Source organism: Ornithodoros turicata, chromosome 7 (assembly GCF_037126465.1).
Source record: "Ornithodoros turicata isolate Travis chromosome 7, ASM3712646v1, whole genome shotgun sequence".
Classification (NCBI taxonomy): Eukaryota; Metazoa; Arthropoda; class Arachnida; order Ixodida; family Argasidae; genus Ornithodoros; species Ornithodoros turicata.
Genome location: NC_088207.1, coordinates 30,288,334 through 30,312,824, shown reverse-complemented (window position 1 = coordinate 30,312,824; position 24,491 = coordinate 30,288,334). Strand labels below are relative to the sequence as shown.

General features: G+C 46.4%; 1 protein-coding gene across 3 annotated transcripts in view; it reads right to left on the bottom strand.

Moving 5' to 3' along the window:
• Nucleotides 1-24,491, bottom strand: part of LOC135400782 (aryl hydrocarbon receptor-like) — a 291,269-nt gene that overhangs the window by 6,766 nt on the left and 260,012 nt on the right. For all 3 annotated transcript variants that reach the window (XM_064632695.1, XM_064632697.1, XM_064632696.1), the window contains 7 exons: nucleotides 16,944-17,041; nucleotides 11,957-12,046; nucleotides 8,612-8,747; nucleotides 3,798-3,871; nucleotides 2,727-2,914; nucleotides 2,367-2,473; nucleotides 165-306 (listed from right to left, as the gene is read on the bottom strand). In XM_064632695.1, coding sequence (XP_064488765.1) covers nucleotides 165-306; nucleotides 2,367-2,473; nucleotides 2,727-2,914; nucleotides 3,798-3,871; nucleotides 8,612-8,747; nucleotides 11,957-12,046; nucleotides 16,944-17,041 — 835 coding nt within the window. The remainder of the gene's footprint in view (nucleotides 1-164; nucleotides 307-2,366; nucleotides 2,474-2,726; nucleotides 2,915-3,797; nucleotides 3,872-8,611; nucleotides 8,748-11,956; nucleotides 12,047-16,943; nucleotides 17,042-24,491) is intronic.

Here is a 24,491-nt window from a genome sequence, read left to right as displayed (position 1 = left end):
GCGCAGTAGCGACGACGTTATTTCTTTGGGGCCCCAAAGTGTTTGCGTGCCGTGTGCGACACAAATGCAGTCCCGCTCCACTCAGCATACTCAATCATATCTAGTCATATTGACGTACATACTGCAGTTTTTACTTAGTGATGTGGGGTGAAACTTTGACTTACATTAGCGGCCTGTGCGTGCAAAGGATGAAGTCAGGCTTGCTGTTCTTGTAAACAAGCCTGGCGCTCGTTTGCAGCCATTGCCACTTGCTGTCTTTAGTGGAGAGCCTGTATGCTATTAATCCCGATGCACCCGTCTTCAATACTGCAAAAAATCAATATTTTAATGAGAAACCTCCTCTTTGCATGTTTCAACGAATAATGACATGTATGAAGTGAAGGTGTGAACTCTACGTGACAAGTCAACACAATGGGTTGACATGGTCGTGTTTCTACATTGCCTGCAATAAATGTATATGATCACAATAAGCAAAAAAATAGGAAAGTTAATAAACGGACACAGGTATCCTTGGAGTACAGTTCAGCACATCCTTAAAAATCTACATTTCTTATAGAAAAGAAAAATACCGTCAGACGGGCGCACTTACGGCCTTTATGGTTACGGTCTTAAGGGCATACGGTCATTAAGTTCTTGCCAGACGATCGGCCGTACGGCCTTTGCGACGAAACTGAGATGTGAAGACAACGGAGTTCCCGTAACACAGTTTACGGAGTTCTCGCAACAAACTGCCAAAGCCTCGTTACAAGACGCCACGACCACCAAGCGCAGGTTTCCTTCAATTCAAAATGGAGCGTTTTTACGAGACGTAATGTGTTCTCAACTTTTTCGCATCACACGCCTGGCGTTTTTCTGGTGCATTTTTGCACTTTGCTTCTCTTTTTATCTCCTGTGTCCATGTCGCAGTGACACCCTCGAACCACTGCAGACGGCATCGCTCCGTGTTGTCTGCATCCAAAAAGCCGGACGCCGCTCAACAAAACACCCAAAGCGCTTCAAAGTAAATGTAGTTTGTTGTTGTATTTTCGAAATTGACTAAATAGCAGCCAAACGTTTTTCCGTGTATTCATGGCGCGAAAAAATAAAAAAATAAATAAAAGGGATTTCACTACAGTCCACTCAACGTTTGCAGGTGTGTTTATCGGTGTAGACATCATCGGCCTTCACGGATACCGTCTGGCAGCCTCCCAGGGTTTAAGGCCGCATTTCATGTACAGCCTGCCCGTCTGACAAGAGGTAAGAGACGCACCAGAAGTGAACCTGCCGCAAAGGTTTTCTAAGGTTGAGTGGCAAATAAACATGATGTGAGATGCACGGAAGTACAGCTGCTGCGTTCACCGAGTTCGCGAAGCGCGTTGCGATTCGGTTCCAAATTCGTGCACAAAAACAAAGTTTGTTTAACGACCACCGTCTCGTATGGACAGCCATACCCAAATGTATCCGGTACCAAAGTCTCGTAATGGGTTCGCATTTTCCATCTCCTTTGCCATTTCACAACGGGAACAGGAAACGTTCACTGGGTAATGATGCCGATACGTCCACACACAGGCGCTGTAAAGCCCTTTTCTTGTACAATATCCAGGCAGAAAAGGAAAACAGGCGAAAACACCGTTCCATTACACCAGTAAGGGAATCGATTGCGAAAAGCCATCGCAGCCACATGCGATTACATCTCAAAGAACAGGAGCATATTCGCCCTATACGATGCTCCAGTAACGTTTCCTCCCCTCTTGATTTCCTTGTGCCGAACAAGCCGACTTCGTTTTTGTTTTCACGTACATAACCGAAGCACAGACGATATCTTCGCTAGATGTCTTTTGAAACGGAGTTTTCCTACAGCCTTCGCATTGCTCTCTGCCATACACTCGTACGGCAGATCGTAAAAACATGAATCGTTTTGTTGAAAACGCTTGTCCTTTAGTTCGTGTCTTGCTGGAACGGCCGAACTTGAAAGTCATTCAGGAGGGGTGATGAGAAAAGAAGTTTTGCGAAAAGCATTCTGGGGTTCAGCGTATAGTTGCCTGCAGGAACGTAGTCTTAGTGTATGTCCTTGTCATTTCTTTTCGTGGCATCAATTCTGTGGTCCTTCGTGATTTTCTCGGCTAACTGCAACTACTCTGCGTTAGCGATCTGCGGTATCTCACGCGTATAGTCTCTATAGCAGTAGATGTTGGATCAATGTGTTTTATGGTCTCTATTGCAGAGTTTATGGTACCTGTTTTGACATAGAGGTTATTAGTACCGTAGTGACCTTACAGTGCTACATTAGTCGCACTGGTGTAAGTTTATAGTATGGCAACTACAAGATGATATTAGATTAGATAATAAAATGGGAAGGAATACAAGACTGTCACTTGTACACTTACGTTCTTGATGCGCACTTGCAACATAGGCCAGGTCATCGAAGTGAACAAGGTCGTAGCCACCTTGACTGACGAAGTCTGAATCTGCATACCCTAGTAGTTGTTTCCCTCTGCAAATCGATATAAGACACCTTTGTAATTGCAGACACTTGCTAAAAGGTAGGCTTGCTATTCAATGGCCTCAAATTCTGGCAGAGAACGTCGTTACAGTCAAAGCCAGGACATAGATTAGTTTTCATTGAAGGGTCCATACTTCTCACTCTCGTCCACGCTACTGTACTGAATTATTAACCGAGCTTTCGTTTCCAGTAATTGCCGTCATGTACAATATGTGCCCGAAAGCCCACCAGTGACGCGTCGTACCTTTGGTCCATGGACACCAGCGCGAGGTCTAGCTTGTGCTTGCTCTTGAACATGGAATCCTTCTGCGGCATCTCGAGGAGCGAGGGAGGGCCGAACGGTGTGCACACTGCGAACAGCGCCAACGGTGGCTCTTCGGTTTTTGGGTTTTGACCGTGCAGCACGCGGACTTTACCCTGGATGTCTAATCTCTGAAAACACAAAAACGACACGGTCAACTGATTGGAGGAAAAAGCGGCGTAAAATGAATTTCCCACCACACAACAGCCAATGCCAGCGTAGTTATGATGATGGTGTTTTCCCCGATGATGACTTTCCCCGGCAATCAACGCATGCCCACATTGTCGCACACATACACACCCACAAAAAAAGAAAAAAAAGAAAGAAAAAAAAGCGTACGCCCGGCGCATAACTGTACCATCCTGCGGAACGGTTGGCTTTCCAGCGTACTTACCTGGTGAAGTTCTATATTTAACAGTTCAACCGTTAATATTATTACAACAGTGTAGTTTCTGCTTTCAATGTCTGCTCGCATCCATAACACTTCCAAGAAGCGCCAACGGTGCGCTATTCCAAGAGATTCAACAACGTGCGGGGCTGCGGTGAAAAAACCGTGTTCGCCTCGCCGTGCTGCCTCTTGTGTACAGACCAGCGTAATTATGAGTCACGTGGATTTCTTTTGTTCGTTTCCTGTGTCGACTGATGTTTGAGGGAGAAGCCAGAGCAAATGAGATTTATCGATAAATCATTAGGCGGAAGCACCTGGACGGGCACCCGCTCGCTCGCCGCCCCCTTAGCAGTTGGGGGAAAGCGTCCATCAACCCTGAAAGCTCCTAAAGATCCATTTGTGTTTAAATTCCCACTGTCATACAGAGCCACGCGCCGTGCGTTGCACAACTATATGAAGAAGAAGAAGAAAAAAAAAAAGAAAACTCTTACGCGGTTTGGGGTAGTACTTTTTCATCACTGGATGTTTAGCGACGTCTAATTCTCTGCGTCGTTATATGTGAACTTTATATACGATAGGTAAAAAAGTTTTCAGCTGTGGATGTTGACGATGATCATGATGCTTACCAGAAACCCTGATGTGTTGTCCAGCAGACAGCGGAACCGCACAGTGAAGTTGCGTTCGAGGTATTGCGCATTTTCTGAAAGAAGAAACGTAAGACAATGGAACTACTGTTGTAATGCTTGCTTTCAGTGCAGTCCAATCGACAACAAGAAAATGCCCGTTCCCTACGAGCTTTCGCAAGTCTAGAGCGCCGGTAATATGGTCGAATGGCCAGCTCAGCTAAGGCGACGATTGGTCGGGGCCCTTGTCAAATTTCTCATGAACACCGTGGTTCCTTCCACAGTTGAATACTAGCCCTCCCCTTTTTACAAACATCATAAACACGTACTTGTTCGCTTTGGTACATAAGTGACTTGAATTAGGAGCATCCACGTTTGTATAGGTGCCAATATCTCCGTGAGTTTTTACTACAGGTTGTAACCTGGCATAATCGAAAATAGATCAAAGCGCATACGTCACTCATATATAGACACCGAGTAACAGTTTATGGATACATCGATCATGGCAGGGGTGCAAAGAAGAAGTGACATTCTGAGGGCTGTTGCGACACGATGTCCACCTGCTGACAGATATCCAGCAGGTTAGCAGCTAGCCGATCAACAGATGCGATTACGCCGTTCACGTTGACATCGGTGCTAGGTGTTTTAGCAAATCGTTGGTAATATTATCGTGCCTATCGGAGCCAATCGCAGCTGTGTGTGACTCAGAATCTTGTCCGCTGATTGGTTCTCGTTGATACGGTTGGACGCAAGCAACGTTACCAATATCATACAGCACTACCACGCACTGCTTTTCATCCTGAAATTTCTGAGAGACATCGTTCTCTTTTACGCTCTTTAATGGTGCTGGACTTACCATGCCTTTTGTGCACTGACATTACTTAGCGAGTATAGAGCCATACACTCTCAGAACGAGCTTCACCGCATAGCACGTTTCCGCCAACCATTGCCAAGAATGATAGGGTTACCGCTTCTGATTAGAAGAGTGAGGGGGCGTACGCCTTTCTGTAGCAATTTAGATATATGATAATTGCCACAAAAAGTCGTACCCCCCCCCCTCTCTCTCTCTCTTCAAATAAGAAGCGATAACCCTATCATTCGTGGCAGTGGTTGGAGCACAACGCGTTACACTCTAAAAACTGAACTTCACCGCATAGCACGCTCTGCGCCAACCATTGCGACGAATGATAGGGTTATTGCTTCTCATTCGAAGCGAGAGGGGAGCTTACGCCTTTTTGTGTCAATTGGGATATATCATAATTGACACAAAAAGGCGTACGCCCCCTATCTCCTCGAATCAGAAGCGATAACTCTATCATTCGTGGTAATGGTAGGCGCAGAGCGTGCCATGCGGTGAAGCACAGTTTCCAGAGTGTATGGGGTAACGTTCTGTTCTGACAGTGTATCATTACTAAACCATACCATATCAAAGCCATAATCATATCTATCTACACCTACCTACCATAGCCATATCATATCAAGGACAATTAAGGATGCACCATCATTGTTCACCTATCATTTCATTACTCTATCAGTAGTGAGCCAACCACAAAGGAAGTGACAAACTTCCTTGCTCACTGTCACTACGTGTATTTTGCTGTAGTTCTTTCGCCATTTCGAGGCCCACCTACTTCCGACGAAATGTACTTCCTAACGCCCCTCTAAATGACATCTTGTTGAGTAAAGCGTGGAACAAATCATACAAATCCCCATTCAGTCGCGGAATATCGCTACAGTATTGGTTCAATCGCAAGTCAAAGGATACCCGCTATTGTGATCGCGTCTTGTTAGACGACCTGCTGATGCAGAACGCTTCCATACCCGACGAAATAAAGTCGCACATCGTGTACGCATCAACGAACGCCCCCGTGCTGTTCATTGTGCGGCGCAGGGTGGGCCCAGTGCATATACCAGGTGGGCCTCGGGGATAGCGGATGTTTGTGCCGTTTTTCAAGCAACGATGATATGACAGAAAGCCGGTTATTGTCGTGGGTGCCTTTGCCGGAGTGATAACGTACCTTGCATCCGTTGTGCGGTTTGAAATTGTTCGGACGGCAACGGACGAAAGTTTATTTTGCACCTTTTCCCGGAATACCTAACTAAAAATAGGATTTGTTGCATTGCATTTCTAATTTTATGTGTGAATTTCCTTCTATAGTGCAATTGTAAAAGAAGCAGAAATTCAATCACGCTGTGTGCAGGATGCCCCACTGATTAAAGTGGTATCTTCGCGGGATCCCCCCCCCCCCTCGAATGTCGTTTAGTTCCGTCCGTAACAGCTGTGGAGAGGGAACAAGGAAGACCATTAAGGGTTTGTCAACCACAGTGTAGGTCTGTCAGTAGCTTTATAGGGGTCACTAGAGTCACTGAATCAGGGTTCTGCAACTGTACAACTGCAAGTTCTACACCAGGGCGCGCCGTGTGGGGACGCCATATTGGCTCCGTTAAGTTCGTCTATGCTATGTTAATGACGGATCCCGTCTGTAGACGTTCGTTCTTTCTTCTTTATTCGACCACGCTTTTGCGTCTTCCTTCACGACAATGGATCAAGGCCCGCTAAACAAAACCGCTCGTGTTGTTACGGTCAACGCGCTGCAATTCGCCATGTCAAATAAGTTTGCCGCAGCATACGGTCGTTTTGCCTGGGTGGAAGGAAACTGCACTCTCAAAAATGAACTTCACAGCATAGCACGCTCCTAGCCAACCATCATCCTGAATGACATAGGTCTCGCCCCTGCGTACGCCTTTCTTGTACCAATTACGTACTGCATAAGCGGTACAAAAAAAAAGCGTACCCCTACCGTTTTCAACAAATCAGGGGCGAAAGCGAGGTCACTATGGGTGATAGTTTGCTAGGAGCGTGCTATGCAGTGAAGTTCATTTTTAAGAGTGTGCGGTTCCACTGGCGTGTCAACAAACAAAATGTCGGCGAGTTAGAGATTTTGTCCAATGGGAGAGCGGCGCTCTCAATGTTGCCAGACGGCTGTCGTCATAGTGCCGGGGAAAAGGAATGCAATACACTGAGCGAAGCTAGGGGCCACGTGGCACCACGTGACACAGAGAGTTCCACCAGAGATTTACCGCCAGTGGGTCGCCTAAAGCGAGACCGCAATTATATGGGTTTAGCACGCGACGCCACGATGTTTTCTCTTTCTTGTTTTTCTTCTCGCTCTCGTTAATTGTTGTGAATTTCTCCGCGGACGTGGAAACCAACAAGCTTCGAGCTTAGTGAAAAAAAAAAAAAAAAATAGGAAGAAGGTAATTCCCGTCGAATGCCGCCGGCTGAAAGGACACTTAAAAAAACAAGAAGAAAAATTTGCACAGCGTTATAAGGAGTTTTTCATGAAAGAACCCCTCCGCAACAACGTAAAACGCCGCTAATTAACGCTTACGCATTTGCCACTGTCTCTCGTCCAAAGCCCACGTGGGTGACGCATTGAGACAGATGGTGGAGCCGAGACGCTCCATCATGGAGGGTGTTACATTTAGCCCGCTTAAAACATGTCTAATTACTCGAGCTCCTCTGATGGGAAAACTCACCTCGTAAATATTCCTCCTCGTCTCGTTTGAGAGAAAGGGGGCTTTGTTTCCAGACTCGTCCTGCGGGTGGTTCATTAGCAATTCCGAATTGCGGAATCCTCATTAGAATATAAACGGTGCGGTTTTCTGGGCGCAAATGTAATAGGGACATTTTGAAGTTAAAAAAGAAAAAGAAAGAGAGAGAGAGAGGCAAGAGTGTGGATATTCATATCGGTGGTTCGCTTGCACTGCGATAAAAATTTGTCCGTGCGCCGAACAAGATTTTTTTATATACATTTTTTAAGTACTCGATGTAAGGGGTTATTCATAAAGGCGTCCGTTGTTCTCCTATTCGCTTTAAGGAATGTACCGAAATTTTTGTGTGTGGGTGAGCTGTCATCATGGAACAGCATGAAACATGCTGCAATCTGTAAAAATGGGCCGAACAGTACGAGGAGCCTATGTTAACCGACGGACTGTTATTAACGCTCTTTGGAAGCTCTTTGGAAGAGAAAAATTAAATATAGCTTCCACGTTGCAGAGGTTAGCAGTGTTCATCACGGTAGTCGGGACACGCAGTTGCAGATTATAATAAAGTTAAAAAGTAAGCCGTCTATTTCGCAACAAGGAAACTAAAGGGCAGAAAAATGCTCAAAATTCGAAATGCGAACAGAGACTGCCGAACGAGTACGAAACTTCGATATGAGTACATAATATAATGCTATAGATCCAATTCATGCGAATCGAGAGTACCTGCAGATTTGATGATTCCGTGCGTGTGCTTATTACCCGCGTATACTGATGTGCTGTATAGTTATACGCAGGTATTTGTCCGCTAATAGCACCTCGTTTAACGCCAATGACGTTTCTGTCTTCCACGGGTGCATGGAGTCGTTTATGACAGCAGTGCACCTTGCGCTCCACAAATGAGGACATGGCGCAAACTCATTTGCAAGGTCGCCTGTCGCGAAATACGGAATCCAAAAATTCGCGAAGTGCCCGAGTGCGCCACGCAGCACCTGCTCTACAACAAATATCAAACATTTTCGCAATGAAATAACTCAAATATTTAACCTCTCAGCGGTCCAGTGGACCACCTGCGAGTGGCACAATTCGACTGCTCTTTGCAATTGCTCGCTCTTTCTTTCCTTCTTTTTCGTCCAGCGCAATTTGATTTTAAGTGCTCTCACGTGTATGCTCGTGCGCACATGAACAAGCAATACAAGAAGGTGCGTGAAATCTGCCTATAAATGTTGGGGGGAGGGGGGGGATCGTGGTGAAGTATTGAAGAAACTCACCAGGTAGTAGTGCCTCTTGAAGTCCCATGGCGCTCCTGTCAGAAGGCAGCTGAGAATTCCAGAGTAGAAACCGTTGAAGCTCTTCTCTGTCTTCGGAGTGCACCAATTCGTAGACGCTCTGATGGCAGATGTCTGACTGTCCACCCACAGATAGAGTGAAAACAAGAACAGCATCCTCAGACAAGCATACAGCAACAAGAAGACAAGAACATCCTTTGAGTGACATGCGCTTGGGACAAGTATAGGTGAAATGACAAAGTTTATGGAGCGTAACATGTGGTCATGCAGGGACCCGTTAGCCAGGACACGCTCGGAGACATAGGCGCACGGCTATAGGGCTATATCTCTCACTTTAAAATTCACAACTCATTCAATCAACGTCTCTTCCTTGTTTTGTGTGATTACAAATTTACTAGAATGACGGATCTGTGTGGTGCCGCACTATATCGGGGACTGCACTGGGGTCACAACCAATATTTCGCCGGACCACACGCCTCTGCGGAGCCAGCAAGACTTCCATAAGGTCATTATATGCACGAATTTTTTTTAAATGCCTCTACTACACAAGCAATTTTACTCATTTCTTTTTCTATGCGGGCTGGGGATACCTATGGTTCAGTTAGCAGACTCAGGAATTTATTATGAAAACCGGCCACTTCTTGAATTCACTTGTGCCACTTTATTGCTCCTGAAATTCGAGTTATACGGTAGGTGATATGAACGCTAACTCATTGCTTTATTACTCTTTCGAAAGAAAGAGCTGGTAGGCAGTTGTTAGAGTGACAGCTGAAATGTACGTGTTTTGAATACACGTACTACCTGTCGGCGAACAAAAGGAACTAAGAAAAAGAAAACAAGACCTAAAAGGAAGCAACCCAAATATAAAGTTATCCGTACTCCTACTTGTGTTGTGTACAGCAATTATTTTTGTCCCATGAAATGTATTCAGCCGAATGTTTATGGGCACCTCTGTACCTGCGGTCCCCAGGAAGTCACCTGTGCCCGTCTGTTTCTCTTAATCTTACTTTCTCACGCGAGTTTTAAACCGAATCGTTCGAGCGGACCTTGCGATGATGTTGGGTGCCTCTGCACAGAAGCGTTCGGAAACGCGAACAATGCTGCTCATCGTCGGCTTCAACCATATAGCGTCCTTCGTAAGTCCAACCTGAAGGGTCGTTGTTGAAACCATTACAGCAGTCACCCGAGTATGGCACTGTCCTTCCTCCCTTCGTCGGAGCCCCAGTGCCATTTGGGGGATCATTAATACATGTTGTCAGCGGATGACGGGATAACCCCTGTGACACTGCAGGCTGTCCATGCATGGCTGCACTCGCCGCAGATGGACATGCGCTCGTCAGACAATAAGTACGAGAGGACGTGGCCCCGTATTATGCTGATCCTTATGCGTGTATCCGTGTGTTCACGCGAACGACCTTTCCCAGAATGCTCCGACGGAATATACGCAAAACGTCATAGCTTTCTGCAGCCACGTGAGCGCGAGCCCTGTTTTTAGAGTGGATAACGAAACAGCAGAGGGAGATGCCAAAATTCAAGTCACGTCCTCAATGGTACAGTCATACAAAAACTCCTATTCCTATATACGAGGGGTGTTCAAGTCAAACCGGGACTTTCTGTCTCCTGATCGTACAAATGGCTCGCGCTACTTCTTTTCCGTCATTTTCACACGCTACAGGCCCCCGCGTTCACCACGAGGTGGTCCAAAGTTTGTGCAAAACAGAAGACACGTGCTGGACAAGATGGCCGACAACGAGGTGAGCGCGCACATCGAACAGCGAATAGTCATGAAGTTTCTCGTGAATGAAGGCGTAAAGTCATCCGAAATTCACAGACAACTTCAGGCTCAGTACGGCCACGATATATTAGCCGCAGCAAAGTGTTTGAGTGGTGCAAACGGTTCGGAGACGGCCATACATCAGTGCAGGACGATCCCGGCCGGGGCGGCTCAGAGCCCAGTGTCAGAGTTCCTGAGAACATCCAACTTGTGGAGCGCCTGATCTTCAAGAACCGACGGATAACATGTCTCGAACTGGCTCGAAAGACGGACCTTTCTGTGGGAAGGTTGAACACTATCATTCATGAGCACCTCCAGTTTCGGAAAGTTAGTGCCCGTTGGGTCCCGAGGCAGCTCTCCGTGTTTGACCGGCAGAGAAGACTGGAAATCTCCCAAGAGCTAAGTTACCGTTTCGACACTTAAAGACAACCGTTCCTTGATCGGATCATCACGTGCGATGAAACGTGGGTGCACCATTTCACTCCTGAGTCTAAACGTGCATCAAAACAGTGGAAGCATCCGGGCTCGCCAGCACCCAAGAAGTTCCGAAGCACCTCGTCTGCGGGTAAGGTCATGGCCACGGTTTTCTGGGACAAGGCTGGCGTTGTTCATGTTGATTTTCTGCCCAGTGGTACCACCATCAATAGTGCATATTACTGCCAGGTTCTCAGGGATGTGCATAAGGCGCTGAAGCAAAAGCGGACGGGCCTCATCACCAAAGGAGTCCCCCTCCTACAGGACAATGCACGCCCGCATACCGCGCATCTCACGACACGCACCTTACAGGATCTTGACTGGGAGTTGCTGCCACATCCCGCTTACAGTTCAGGCCTCGCCCCCAGCTTTTCCATCTCTTCGGGCCACTGAAGGCGTTCCTTGAGGGCCACCACTTCAGCTGCGACGACGAGGTCAAGAATGCGGTCCGATCATGGCTGCTACGCGCCGGAAAGGATTTCTACGCTGCTGGCATCCAAGCCCTCGTGAAACGCTGGGACAAGTGCATTAGTGCCAGCTGGAGATTACGTTGAAAAATAAAACTAATTTCTCGCCTATTAGTTCATTTTACTTTTGCCAAAAATGAAAAGTCCCGGTTTGACTTGAACACCCCTCGTACATGAAAGCGCGCGCAGAATAAACACAGAAAGCTTAATTGTTTTTATATTCATAGTAACTTCACTTCACTAAGTTCACTTATAAAGAACTTTACCTATGAATATGAAAGGACTTGCCTCAAGACGAGAGCCGCCGATATTTCGAACAGAGACTGTTCTTCTGAGACTGTTCTTCCTCTGGGAAGAAGAACAGTCTCTGTTCGAAATATCGGCGGCTCTCGTCCTGAGGCAAGTCCCTTCATGCTTCCTTGTCGGTTTTCTGGATTCCTACCCGTTTACCTATGAACAGGTTCACAGCCGCAGGCATTATTAGTCGAACATAATAGCAATAGCAAATATAACTGCTACAGTGCATCTGCACATAGGGCTGCCATAACCTATTCGTACACGGCACACATCGTGCCATAACCTACCCATACTTCATGACAAGACGGTACTCACCTGATGAAAGCCCAAGTATGTTTCGACTGTGTGAGACGCATAGAAGACTTCTCCATCGCAGGTAAGTATGAGCAGGAATCCATTGAGTGCCTTAAAAAGAACAGCGTATGTAGCAGCGGGGACTTACAAACTGGAACACGTATCAGCAGAAACACGACCGTGGCAAAGCCTTGCATACCCTTTAAAGGAGTGTTTAGCGAAAGGCTTTAACAAAAAATATGTCACGGGGATAAATTAGGATTACAAGTCCTGGGACACATATTCGCGCTGACTATACCAGTGCAGCGCACAATCCTGGACAAGACACTGCAAGGACTGCAAGACAGCTTTCAATCTCAAGGGTCAGAAAACTCTTTCTCTGAGCTCCCAGTCTGCGACGTCACATCATCCGCCCAATAGTGAGGCGTGCGGCTTCATTTTCTTTATTTCTTTTCACAGTTGTATTTGGCAACGCTCGCCTTTTTGTAACGCTCGTGCCGTTACGTTGATATGGTCACAAAATGGCGTACGCCCCGCGCTTCTAAAAAAAACAACAACAAAAAACAGGACTATACACTTCACAATGAACTTCACCATATAGCACGCTCCTAGTCAACCATCATCCCGAGTGGCATCGCTCTTTCCCATGATTTGCTGAAAACGGGGGACGTACGCCATTTTTGTGGCAATTATGAACTGCGTAGTGCCGCAAAAATAGCGAACACCCCACGTTTTCAGCAACTCAAGGGAGAGAACACTGCCCTTCGGGATGATGCTTGGCTTGGGGCGTGCTATGCGGTGAAGCTCTGTTTTTAGAGTGAACGTGAACGCTATCATACTGCGCCATGGTTGGCCCTCGGCGTGTTATGTGGTGAAGCTTCCTTTTAAAAGCTCGCTAGCAGACATACGTCGGCACAGTTCCCATGGATGTCGGGCGATTCCCCAGGGCGCCAGTTGTGACGTTGCCCACCTCTGTGAGACCGACAACCACTCCTCTCACCTCTCAGAGTCCTCTCACCATCACCACCACCACCCACTACCACCATCCCTTCTAAAAGTGATCACCATGGCGGCTTTCGTGATAGATTCCATCTACATTCCGTTTGGATAGAGAACCACGAGCGTGCAGAGTACGCAATCATCGAGACATCGCCCTGCGGCAGTACTATTCTCTCCTCAATACTATTTTGTATATCAATTTCATCCGATTCGTCCGCTTCTGCGAGAAAACTGAATGCTTGTTGCGTTCGCAACAACATTCCAATCCGGTATATTCCATCGTTTTGCTCTGCTTGAGCGAAACACACGAAGGCAGACCCACGGCGTTTGTTTTCCCTTCACACGCTTCGGGACATCTCAATCGCACTGTCGTTTACCATGTCGTTTCCAGACGAGAGGCGGACAGCTAAAGGCGAACCTTTCCCTGTGCCTCTTCTATGGGGGGACTAAACGTCCTTTGTTTCGGAATGACGCTGTTGGTGCATCATGAAGAAGAGAATCATCGATTGGGTATTGAGCGGCCCGAGAGCGCTGCTCCGCCCACGCCTTCAAACCGAGAAGGGCGCCCCTCCCTTTACAGACGCTCTTCACATCGATTGAAGCCTCGATGGCTACAACACACACATAAAAAGGTTGCGATAATAATAAAAATGGCAGGGGGAAAAAAAGACCAGGATAGCGCGTCCTGGAACGCGGTTGTGTCTAGATGATGCTTGCTGCTGATTCCGGGATATGTGACGCAGCTCGATGTGTGCTCATCGTCCTGGTACACCTGTGCAAGGTGTCGAGCGGCTTATTTAGTTTAAATTTCATTGTGCGTTGCGTGCGTGTGACGCTTCTTTTACGCTCGGCGTATACCATTACACGAGGTAGTTTGTAGTGGCTGCAGGAATTGCGCACTGTATATGCGCGTTGAGAATAGTTTTTCGGTTATGCACTGTGGGTTGTACCATAGCAATGAATTAACCGCTCCAGGGGGCGCTGAGGTGGCGGAGGTTTAGATCATGAGGTTAGGTGAGTTTAGTTATAGGTGAGTTTAGGTTAGGTTTCTCAAGTGCCCCGGGTGCACTCTTAAAAATGAACTTCACAGCATAGCGCGCTCCTAGCCAACTATCACCTCGAATGATATCGTTATCTGCCCTGCTTAGTTCAAAACGGGAGGCGTACGCCCTTTTTGTGAGAATTCTGAAAAGCATAGGTGTCACAGAAAAGGCGTACGCCTCCCGTTCTCAACGAATCAGGGCAGATAACGATATCATTCGAGATGGTGGTTTGCTAGGAGCGTGCCATGCGGTAAACTTCATTTCTAAGAGTGTGGGGATGGTATGCTAAATTGTCTGTTTTTAGCAGACGTTCGCATAGCTTGCGGGATATGATCGAAAGTAATTGTTCTGAGGCACACAACACAAGCCTGGGAACGTAAACAGTTAAGAATAGCAATCATCGAAAAAGCCAGTGATATATTATTATAGTATTTACCATGAAAAAATTATCGCAAACATCGCTCATTTCGGTTTATTCGCGACAAATATTTCGAAGGACGGTCGTATATACAGCTGACATTTTCTCGCTTTACGCTTTGTTACCTATATATATAAAAATCCAGTTACACTACTATGTAGTATATCGTATACACGTGTCACTTGCATCAAGATGATGAGCACTGCTCATCACCTTGATGAACAAGCCCTGGTCAATGCTCATTGAGCAGGGCTTGTTGGCGAATGTGCAACGTGCTGAAATAGCACTGAACAACAAGGACACAGTACAGACAAAGGAAGCAGATGCTTGCCCTACCACTAGCACTATAGGCCTGTCTACTTCTGTGTCCTTGATCTTCGGTGGTGTGACATCACGCGCGCGACTTCTTAGGTGGAGAAAACAGCATCAGAAAAATCACGCTGCAAAAATCATTCTGAACATTGTCATTTCTTGTTTAGCTTTCAATCCCGTTTTTGTTTCATGGTTCTTGCTTTCACGGGAGTACACTGAATGGATTTTGAATGCACCAACACAAAATGAACGCGTGTCATTGGTTGCGTCGTTCGCGATTCATGAGCGAAGGCACCTGCATGCGCGCTTTCCCTCTCCAGCTCCTTCACAAGAAGCACACCAGTGAGGAGGGGCCTCGGATTGGTCTCCTCAAACGATCACCCGCGAGGATTGGACAAGTCGTTTCAGGAGACCAATGAGAGCCCGCTCCGCATTGTCTGCTTTATTGGGAAGTAGAGGGATATATGGAAGGCGTAAATTTCGTTTTTTTTTGTTTTTTTGCTCATGAATCACGAACGGCGCAACGGATGAATCGCGTTCCTCTTGTGTTGGTGTCGAGGGTAGGGTATCTTTCATTATTCCAGGTGCCAGGCAAGCGTATGTATACACTCTATGCGCACAGGAAACTAAAAGGGAGTATAATTTTAGTCCCTTTGAGGACTAGATGCACTGCCGCAAAATGAATGTTACAGAGTGAGGACTGCTTTACCGCTCTGTTCTAGCAGACCCAAATACGTGATTCATGTGCATGAATGAAAATACTTTGAATTAAACCATCAACCGTGATATGTCGAGTGATATAGAATCTTGTGACATGCATGGGGGGGCACAATCGCGCAAGAGCGAACCACGAACTATTTCTTCCTGTGTGTGGGTGGAAAATTGCTAAGATAGCTATGGTCACATAGTCTCATTTCATCAAATTCACGAAGAGCATATATTTACGTATAGACTGTTGGATTCAGGAGACAATTTGCGAAGTGCAGAGACTATTTGCAGTAACCGGTAGTGAATTTCGAGTTATGTGACTAAAATGGGGAGTAATAGCAACCTAGGGAACTATAGAAGCTGCAATTCATCCCCATTTTATTTCTTTTTTTTTTCTTAAGTGTATAGTATGTATCCGCCGCATGGCACGCTCCAAGCATTATTGCGAATGAGGGGATACTCCCTAACTCTGCACAAAAGGGCCGTACGCCCCGCTCTCTTCTCAAAGGAGCAACTATCATTCGGCGCAATGGTAGGTGTAACGGAAGCTGACGATCGCCCCGAACCCTAACATGATCACCTAAGCGTCGTTGATGTCGAAACGTGACGCAAAGCGCAAACGGAGCGTCGGAAGAAAAAGGAATAGGGGTTGTGATCACAAGCGGCAAGGAGACCCGGTTACCATAGCAACGCCGCCTGTCGTTCGTCTCCAACGTCGTTGCTTTTTATCCGTTAATGTTCTCCCTCATTCTTCCAATAAATCAGCAGTTGCTTTTGTGTACCCGCTATTTTTGCTTTCCTGCTCTGGCTCTTGAGCCCACAAGTTCGCCTTCGCGCCAGATGCCATCAAATGTCCTCAAGGTTTATCTACGTTATGTGTAGGATGATTATTTTATAGTAGCACGCGTGGAGATTGGAGAAATATCCATGTGTCATGCGAAAAAAATACACGTACATAAAAGAAAAAAGAAAAATATTATTGTTTACATATTGGATGATATTGGATAATACGTAAATGGATTTGCTATACCCTCTATTCGAGCGTGCTATAGAAACAGAACATCACCGCATAGCACACTGACAAGCAACCATGCACGCATGCATGATTTTATGGCGTGGCTGCGTAGTATTTCTGGCTGTGCTATCTGGGCTTTGCTGAAGTCAGGCTCTGTAGAATCAGACTCGTGCTTCCGATAAACGCGCCTAAAATGCACGAACGTAATCAGCAAGTGGGGAATGTACTTTAACAGACTTACAAAGGATTTGCCTTTTTGTTATGTTTTTATTCTCTCCTTGATCACTCCATTTATAATGTTTCCTTAGATGTTTGGTTTTGTCTATCTAGGTTTTTCGGAAATTTGCTGTTCTCATGTTGCTTTTTTCTCTCTCATTTTTACTTTTCCCTACATTATACGTGCATTGGAGGAGCCGCATTGCTGACCACATCGGGACTAACGCTTCAACGGTTAAGCCTTGAGTCTATCGAAGACAATCCAGTGAAGGAAAAAAAAAAATGCACTAGCCATACCTGCAGAATGAGATCCCCTTCGATGAGAGATTCGATGTACAGCAGTTCCCTGCTCTTGTGGGTTGGCTCCTGACGATCTAGCCTTCTGTGTAAGGAAGCTGCGGAAGAAGAAAAGGAAAATGAAATGTGGTTTTAACGTGCAGTAATCTGCAGAACATATTCGTCGAAATGGCATACGTGTCACTGTGGGCTGAACATAGGAATACAAAAAATTGAGGAAAACATTTTTTGTGGAGGTGGCAGTGCCTCTTATTCGCTAGAAAGTTGGTCTGTTTCTCAGGGAGAGCCAGAGTATACGAAGCTTGAGTAGCTGAGAAGTGGACAACACAAACGCAAATTCTGCGGATAAAGGTACATTCTCAGGTACATTAGGCGGCCTACCCTCTTAAAAAGGATTTCACAGGATAGAGATGTGTACAGATGTAGAGAGGACAGCAGGAAGGTGCGTGTGCGTGGGTGGGAGGGGGAGGGGGGTTAGTATGCGTCCTGGGCCGACTTCGGGGAGAACTGTGCCGACGTTCGTCCGGAAAGTCTTCGGAAAACCCAGGGAAAACCTCAGACAGCACAGACGGTGATAGGATTCGAACCCACCACTTCAGCGCCCAGTCTTCAGCATGATCGACCTTGGCTACCACCAACGCGTGGGACGCCTTAACCCGCTCAGCCTGGTACGCGGAAAAATACTGTCTTCTTAAGAGCGGCTTCGGCAATTATAGCAGAGTTTGAAAATTTTCCTCGATTTATTGTTGACGTAACGAAATTCGCAGTCGCACGAATGGGAGGGTGTGCAAGAGAGGGGGGACAACGTACGAACCAGAAACCGGCGAGGAAAAAGACTATGTCCCGTCCCGCCTTGTGGGGGCCCAGCGCTCAACTCATACAATATTCACGAGCCGTCCGTCTCCAGTGATTGGACCGCTTAGATTGGCTAACCTGGCAGACGAGCTGATTTTTATCGGGCAGAGCTCTCGGGAACAAGAATAGTCCAACAGCAGCTGCGTCTTCTTTCTCTTCGTCTTCCATCGATTGTCAAACGCGACAAGAACATATGCGAGTCTTCAACAACTGCTCTGTCATTTGTTTTCATTGCGCAGTATTCGCTCGTCATTTGAATGGTGATCAAGTGGTCAGATGGCTGCACGAAAGCTTGCGTGGCGGTATTTCTACAGGGTTAGTCAAGCAAACGTTACACATTTCAATCCCATCGCAAAAATGGAAGACGGGGTTTAGCCTACCCCAACTTTGAAGACTGATAGGTATTTGTCAGAAGTTTCATTGGAATGCGCCCGGTTGTGTCGCTATGTAACGAGAGGGCCACGATAGATACTGGTGCTATAGCACAACGACGTTGACATGTCTTCCCTATATGGGGACAGAGTTTTTGTTATCCAATAAAAAAAGACACAAAGAGGCAACGAGTGAATTCCTGTATGTTTTACTACAGGAACGTATACAGATCACGCAGCTCGTCTCTTGACAACCATGCATTAGAATGATATTATTATCACTACATACTCGTACATATTTTTGTCGCGGGTGGTCGCAGTGAAGCGCAAAAGGGCGTAATTCATTGGTGTAAGGACATGCATTGGTGGATAAGAGACTGGAAGAGCGTCCTTTTGCGCTTCACCGCGACCAGCCGCGATAAAAATGTGTAAACCGAAACGAATTAATTACTGCAACAAATGACCCGCTTCGGTGGCAGATTTTTCTCTAAAAGGTGTCCACTGAAGGTCCCAAAAGGGGTAGTACCCATTTTAATGCCGACAGCGCCCTGCTTTAGAAGTTAAAGTTTGGATTTTTATTTAAATAATGAGCTCCTCCCACTCATTCACACGGTGCGCAGCTTGTAGGTGGTATCGGACAGATACCGTACTTGTAAAAAATAAAGTTCGTCGATTGGTGCACCCGTTCGCGAATTATTTAGCCCGCGGGTTTAACTGAGGCACCCTGTGTACAGCACGTCTCTACACTCTTAAAAATGAACTTCACCGCATAGCAAGCTCCTAGCCAACCATAATCTCGAATGATATCGTTATCTGCCCTGATTTGTTGAAAACGGGAGGTGTACGCCTTTTTTGTGACACTTATGCTGTTCATAATGCTGTTCGCTTTGAACAAATCAGGACAAATAACGATATCACTGGAGATTATGGTTGGCTAAGAGCGTGCTATGCGGTGAAGTTCACTTCGAAGAGTGTACCACCAACGAGCAGTTGCTTTTATCCATCCTCGATTTCGATTTTTTTATATATATAAAGATAAATTATATCTTTAGCGATTTATAAGATTAAAGCAACGAGCAGTTGCTTTTATCCACTATGCCGCTGATAAGTGTGGAATGACTGACACGTTAACACTTTATTTTTCTAATACATGATGCGGTTTTGTATTGAACGGGCAAACAGAGCAACCCTCTTCCTATATGACAACGTCCACGCAAAAGACACGAAAGACGGCTGGAACGTCGTGCTACCGCTCAAAGCTGCCGTCCCTATATATATACAAGTTTGCAGCCATTACAAAAGCTGTAGGTAGCAAAAGCTCCCGGACATCCACGAAACTCCGTGAGCCGTATCCATCTGGTTCCCTGAAATAACGGAAGATAGGGGACCGCCGGTCCGTGGGCCAACTAGACCAGTACTCTGCCTGTCGGGAAGGGGGCGTGACTCGAGGACACGGTCGGTTGAAGTACAGCTGTCGCCAGCCCTTCTAATGAGCCCTAATGGCGCCCAGGGGACAGGTGTCGTCAGAGTGGTCGACAGCCACCCCCTCAATGGCACCCGACGGTAGGCGGCCCGCGGTGAATGCGCCGCGCGTGTGCAACCACGTCGTCGGTGTCTGATCATTGCTTGAACAGTCCGCGGACGCACGGTCAATCAGCTAACGGTTCGGGGTTTAGAGCATGCAGGTAATTGAGAGAGACATACAACATGTCGTTGTTTGTCTTGTTCGATACTCGTTTGTGGAGGGGGTTATTGTCGTTGAGGACGATGGGATGGTTTCAGGGAGGATAAGGCTACTGAACAGGCTACCACAACAGATGCCAGTGGAGTACGTTCGGTGTATTGGCTAGTAAGTCTACCGAAGATGGCACTGTAAGTGTTAACGGTGCGAGGAGGTTAACCGTAAACTGCGAGGGACGATTACGACAGGGGTCGATTTTTGCAGGTTCGTTCGGAGCTCAGACAACATGTACAAGTAAGGATTGCGTTCGAGGAGATCGTCTCAGTACGTGCACTATGCGTTACGATACATTGGGACGAGCTCGGCATGCTGGGAATTGTGCTTAGAAAATCCTATAGTGTTATACAACTTACCGTACACGCTCCACAGCGGGTTAAGCGACACAACGAAGAAGTGTTTCATTAAGTAGCGTTCCATGAAACATCTGCAGCCCTAACCAGTAACGTAGAAAGATATACAAGGACGGCGAAGTGACGAGGACAAGCGCTAACTTCGATCAACAGTCATGCTCGTGGCGCGACCCAAGGAATACCAGTTCCGCGTCCGTCACTGAGCACGAGTTTCTGCACCGCTGTTTACTCCATGTCGCATCAACTAGCCTAATCTACCCTTTAGTACAGTTTCAGCATACAGTTCTGCATGGTCTCCCTGTGGGAAATTTGAGAGCTGAAAATGTCTCTTCCTAGGAATTGTTTGGGCTCAGCTTATCGCGTGCTAAGAGTCCACACAGCCACAGAGTACTCTGTGGCTACGAACCGTCCCATTCTTAACCTAACCTAACTGACCCCTACCCCGGAAATCCAACTTCATCTCGTCCTCTAGTTTAAATATATTTCTGCTTATGAAACAACATCGCACAGCTCAGAACATTTTGTTTTGCAGCACCGACAGCTTGAAAGCGATTCAATCGACATGGGTGGGAGTAATGGGGATGGTATAGGTGTCCTCGAAAAACAAAACTTCACCACGTAACATACTCAAGGTCAAATACGGCACAAAATGATACCGTTGATGCACAGAATGATACCGTAATATACAGAGATCGCGAGAGAAGACCTAAACCTTTTTTTGCGACTGCTAACATAAAGGTTGATTTACAAAAAGAAAAAAAAAAACAAAGAAACCGCAGTACTCTCTCCGTTGCAGAAGCCCGCGAAACTTTAATTGTAAAATTGACTTTGGTAACTTTTAATATAACTAATTCATCTCACTATATGAGCTAAATGAGCCAATCAATCAATTAATACCTAGTTAATCAATGAATACATATAAATTAAATTGATTACACATATTTAAGTAGTTTAACCCTACACCAAGCCGAAACGCTACAACGTTACATGAAATTTCTTTCGCGTCAGGCCCATCGGAGAGACGTAAATTCAAAACGTTCCCAAAGCGTCTCCAAAAGGCTTAAGCCTTCCATTATAAAAAGAAAAAAAGAAAGAAATATCAGAAAAGAGAAAATGTCATTCGGAACGATCGTTGGCAAACAGGGTGTTTCACCTAAAGTCATAAAAAATTCTAATTGGCGACATACTCGCCGCAGGATTGTGGGACTTTCGGGAATTACCTTCTGGAAACTTTTGCCACCATTGAGGGAGGCTTTGGACAATTTTTAATTGCGGGAAATTTATTTTTGTCAACTGAACTTTGTGAACCTCAAGTGAACCTCACTTTTTTGTTTACCGAAATATGAAGTCCTCCACGGAGAACCGCGGACCCAACAAAACTATGCACAGTATCGCAACAGAAATAATAATAAAAAAAAAAGTAGTAAAAATTACGCTTTAGCCCCGCCTGCTTGATTTTCGCAAAGAAGCGCGCGCGAAATGTGCGTCTAGGGGAGGAAGTGTCCCCGCCTTCATTTGTTTTGCCATCTTTGTGATAAGACGGTTGTTTTGTTTTCTTTGTGACAAGACGGTTGTCACCACCATCAAGGTCAAAGCAGGAGACAGAAAGGTAAAACAAGAGGCGAGAACATCCCCCCCCCCCGCCCGAATCTTCAATGCGCTCTTCTTTGCGACAATCAAGCAGGCGGGGCTGAAGCGGAATTTAAAAAAAAAAAATTTTCGACCGAGGTTCGCTTGGCAATTTTCAAAGTTCAATTGAAAAAATAAATTTCCCTCAATTACAAATTGTAGTTGGCGGCAATTGTAGGTAGTTGCCGAAAGTCCCACAATCCTCCGGCGAGTAGGTCGCCAGTTAGAATTTTTCATCACTTTAGGTGAAACACCCTGTAGAAGTGTGCTATGTATAGTGATGTCCCGTCCCTTGAGATACTCCAAAACACACGGCCTGTATATATATGCTTCCTGCAGGAAACGGGACTCGTCCTTTGTCCGAAGAGTCTGACTTGGGGACTTCTCACTAACCTTAACGATGAACGATCTACTCATGAGCATTCGACATTGATCCCGTCTTCGCATCTCATCCTCATCCGTGCCACAGTCGTAATGTTCCTCACACAATGATGCCGACAACGGCAAGCAGGCATTGTCACCATAACCACTAACTGTTTTAGGAGGTGTAACCCCTAAGCTCGCAGGCAACCCTGTTGTTGTCACTTCCCATTAGGTACTCCAGTGCCATTCCGAGCTCGCACTATCACTTCATACAGTCGCGCACAAGAAGGTAACTACCATCGTAGAAAATAAACAACCGCAAGTCAAGTGTCACTTTCGTAGTCCACAGCTGAGCTCTGCACACTGCAGAGCGTGCCCCACCCAACCAATTTGTCTCGAAGGTGACCGACACGTTGCCTACATTATTTTCGTACACTGAGGACATCATTAGTGTCATGCCTTTAGGGTCATTAGGGTGATGCCCAGAAGCACTATGAGGATCATATAGGCATTTTTGTTTCCATTGGTAGAAAAGTCTCTCAGGCACTGACCACACCCATGCCCAAGTTCCCAAAATATATGCCGTCGAGGTGGACATCGTACAGATGACGGTTTGCGAAAACTTCAGAGGGCGTGTGCGGTGTGTGATTCCGACAAGTTTCCCGGTCAGGCAAATGCATGCTTGCACCAACATGGCGGCGCTAATCCATCACGTGACCGGTGACAGGTAGGTATCAGCAACGATGCTCTGGGCTATATGTGCAGCATGCGAAGAAAGAAGGTACAGCCGGCTTGTAGTGTTTTATAATAGTGTACAGCGCCGTATGATTACAGATGCATTACGACTAACTGAGTCTCCGGAAAAATAATTCTTGAGGTTTCCAAAGACGCAGGCACAGCGTCGGATGGTTGCTAATGAAAGGCTCGCACAATGCTGTGTCGCATTCGCCTGTTTGTGCCAGTGCGACGGCTTAGTGCTGTCTGCTGTATGGTACACTACGATACTTTCGATGACTTTTAAGAGCGTCTCATGCGACCAGCTGCGGCTTTATTTTGTGTTCCTTCAGGAGTGCCGGTCACGGATAGAGTGAAAAGCTTTTCAGTAGTTGGAATATAGGAATGGCGGGGAAAAGAAAATCCGTGCGGAAACCTGCGGAAACTTGGGTCGGCCGACACTAGAGTTTCATACTACACACTTAGACGAAAACCGCCATGACAAGCTATTGTTCAGTGGAGTCGTTATGCATCCTAAAAGGCCAGGACAACAAGACATTTCGTATTGCGTAACGCGTTTCAAAATTTGGCCTGGTCGCCCCGTCGGAGAAACTTGCGGTATCGACGTGGAAGACCTGCTTCGCGAAAAGCTGATGGCTTTATGTTTCGAACCTGCGCCTGCTTGTCATTCACAGCTCCACGTCATATTCTCAAGGGACGACATCAAATAACCTTTCGGGTCATTTAATCGACCTCTTTATCGGTTGCTTACAGTGTCGTACATGGTGCGTTGCAGGATGTAATGCAATTTCGAAAAGGATGCGTTGCTGGCTCGCAGGACGACAGGACAGACGACATAGAAAATGAAGAGAAAAATTATAATACGCGAAAACATTATTGTCTCAATGCTTGAATCCCACGTGTGCAAATACCTCGTGTGCGAACACTCCAACGAGTTGGCCTTTGTTAAATGACCCTCAGCTCAGCTTCTCCTTTTTTTCAGACCACGTCTGGTACATCGATCTCTTCACGAGGAGATACCTCCCTATATGCATTCACGTGACAAATGAATAATTCGCTCTTCTCCGCTAAAAGACTTCCCACGTCGAATCCTAGATCGAAAAGACGCGGGCCATTTCTGCGCACAATGCACGGATAAATAGACGTTGCTCCGTGATGTGCGCTTTTTGACGAGATCTCTCCGTACCAGGCCGTCTTTCTCATCTTGACAACGCGAACAAAAACTTCAATCCGTCATACTTATCCCACGGCGACAGACGTGGTTTACATATAGTGTGCTCTTGGCTATCGAAGTGGGGAGTCTTGGGCGAATGTCTCGAACGTATATACAGCCGAGGCGTCGTGAGTGAAATATCCGGGTATGGTGCGTTGTGGCTTTTTCAGGATGGTGCGCGTACGAATGCAAATAGGCCGGCACAATTTTGTACTGCACGCATGCAGGTGCGTAATTACGGACGATTCGATCCGAGAAATCCTCCTCTCCATCCTGACCTGCGAGGAGGAA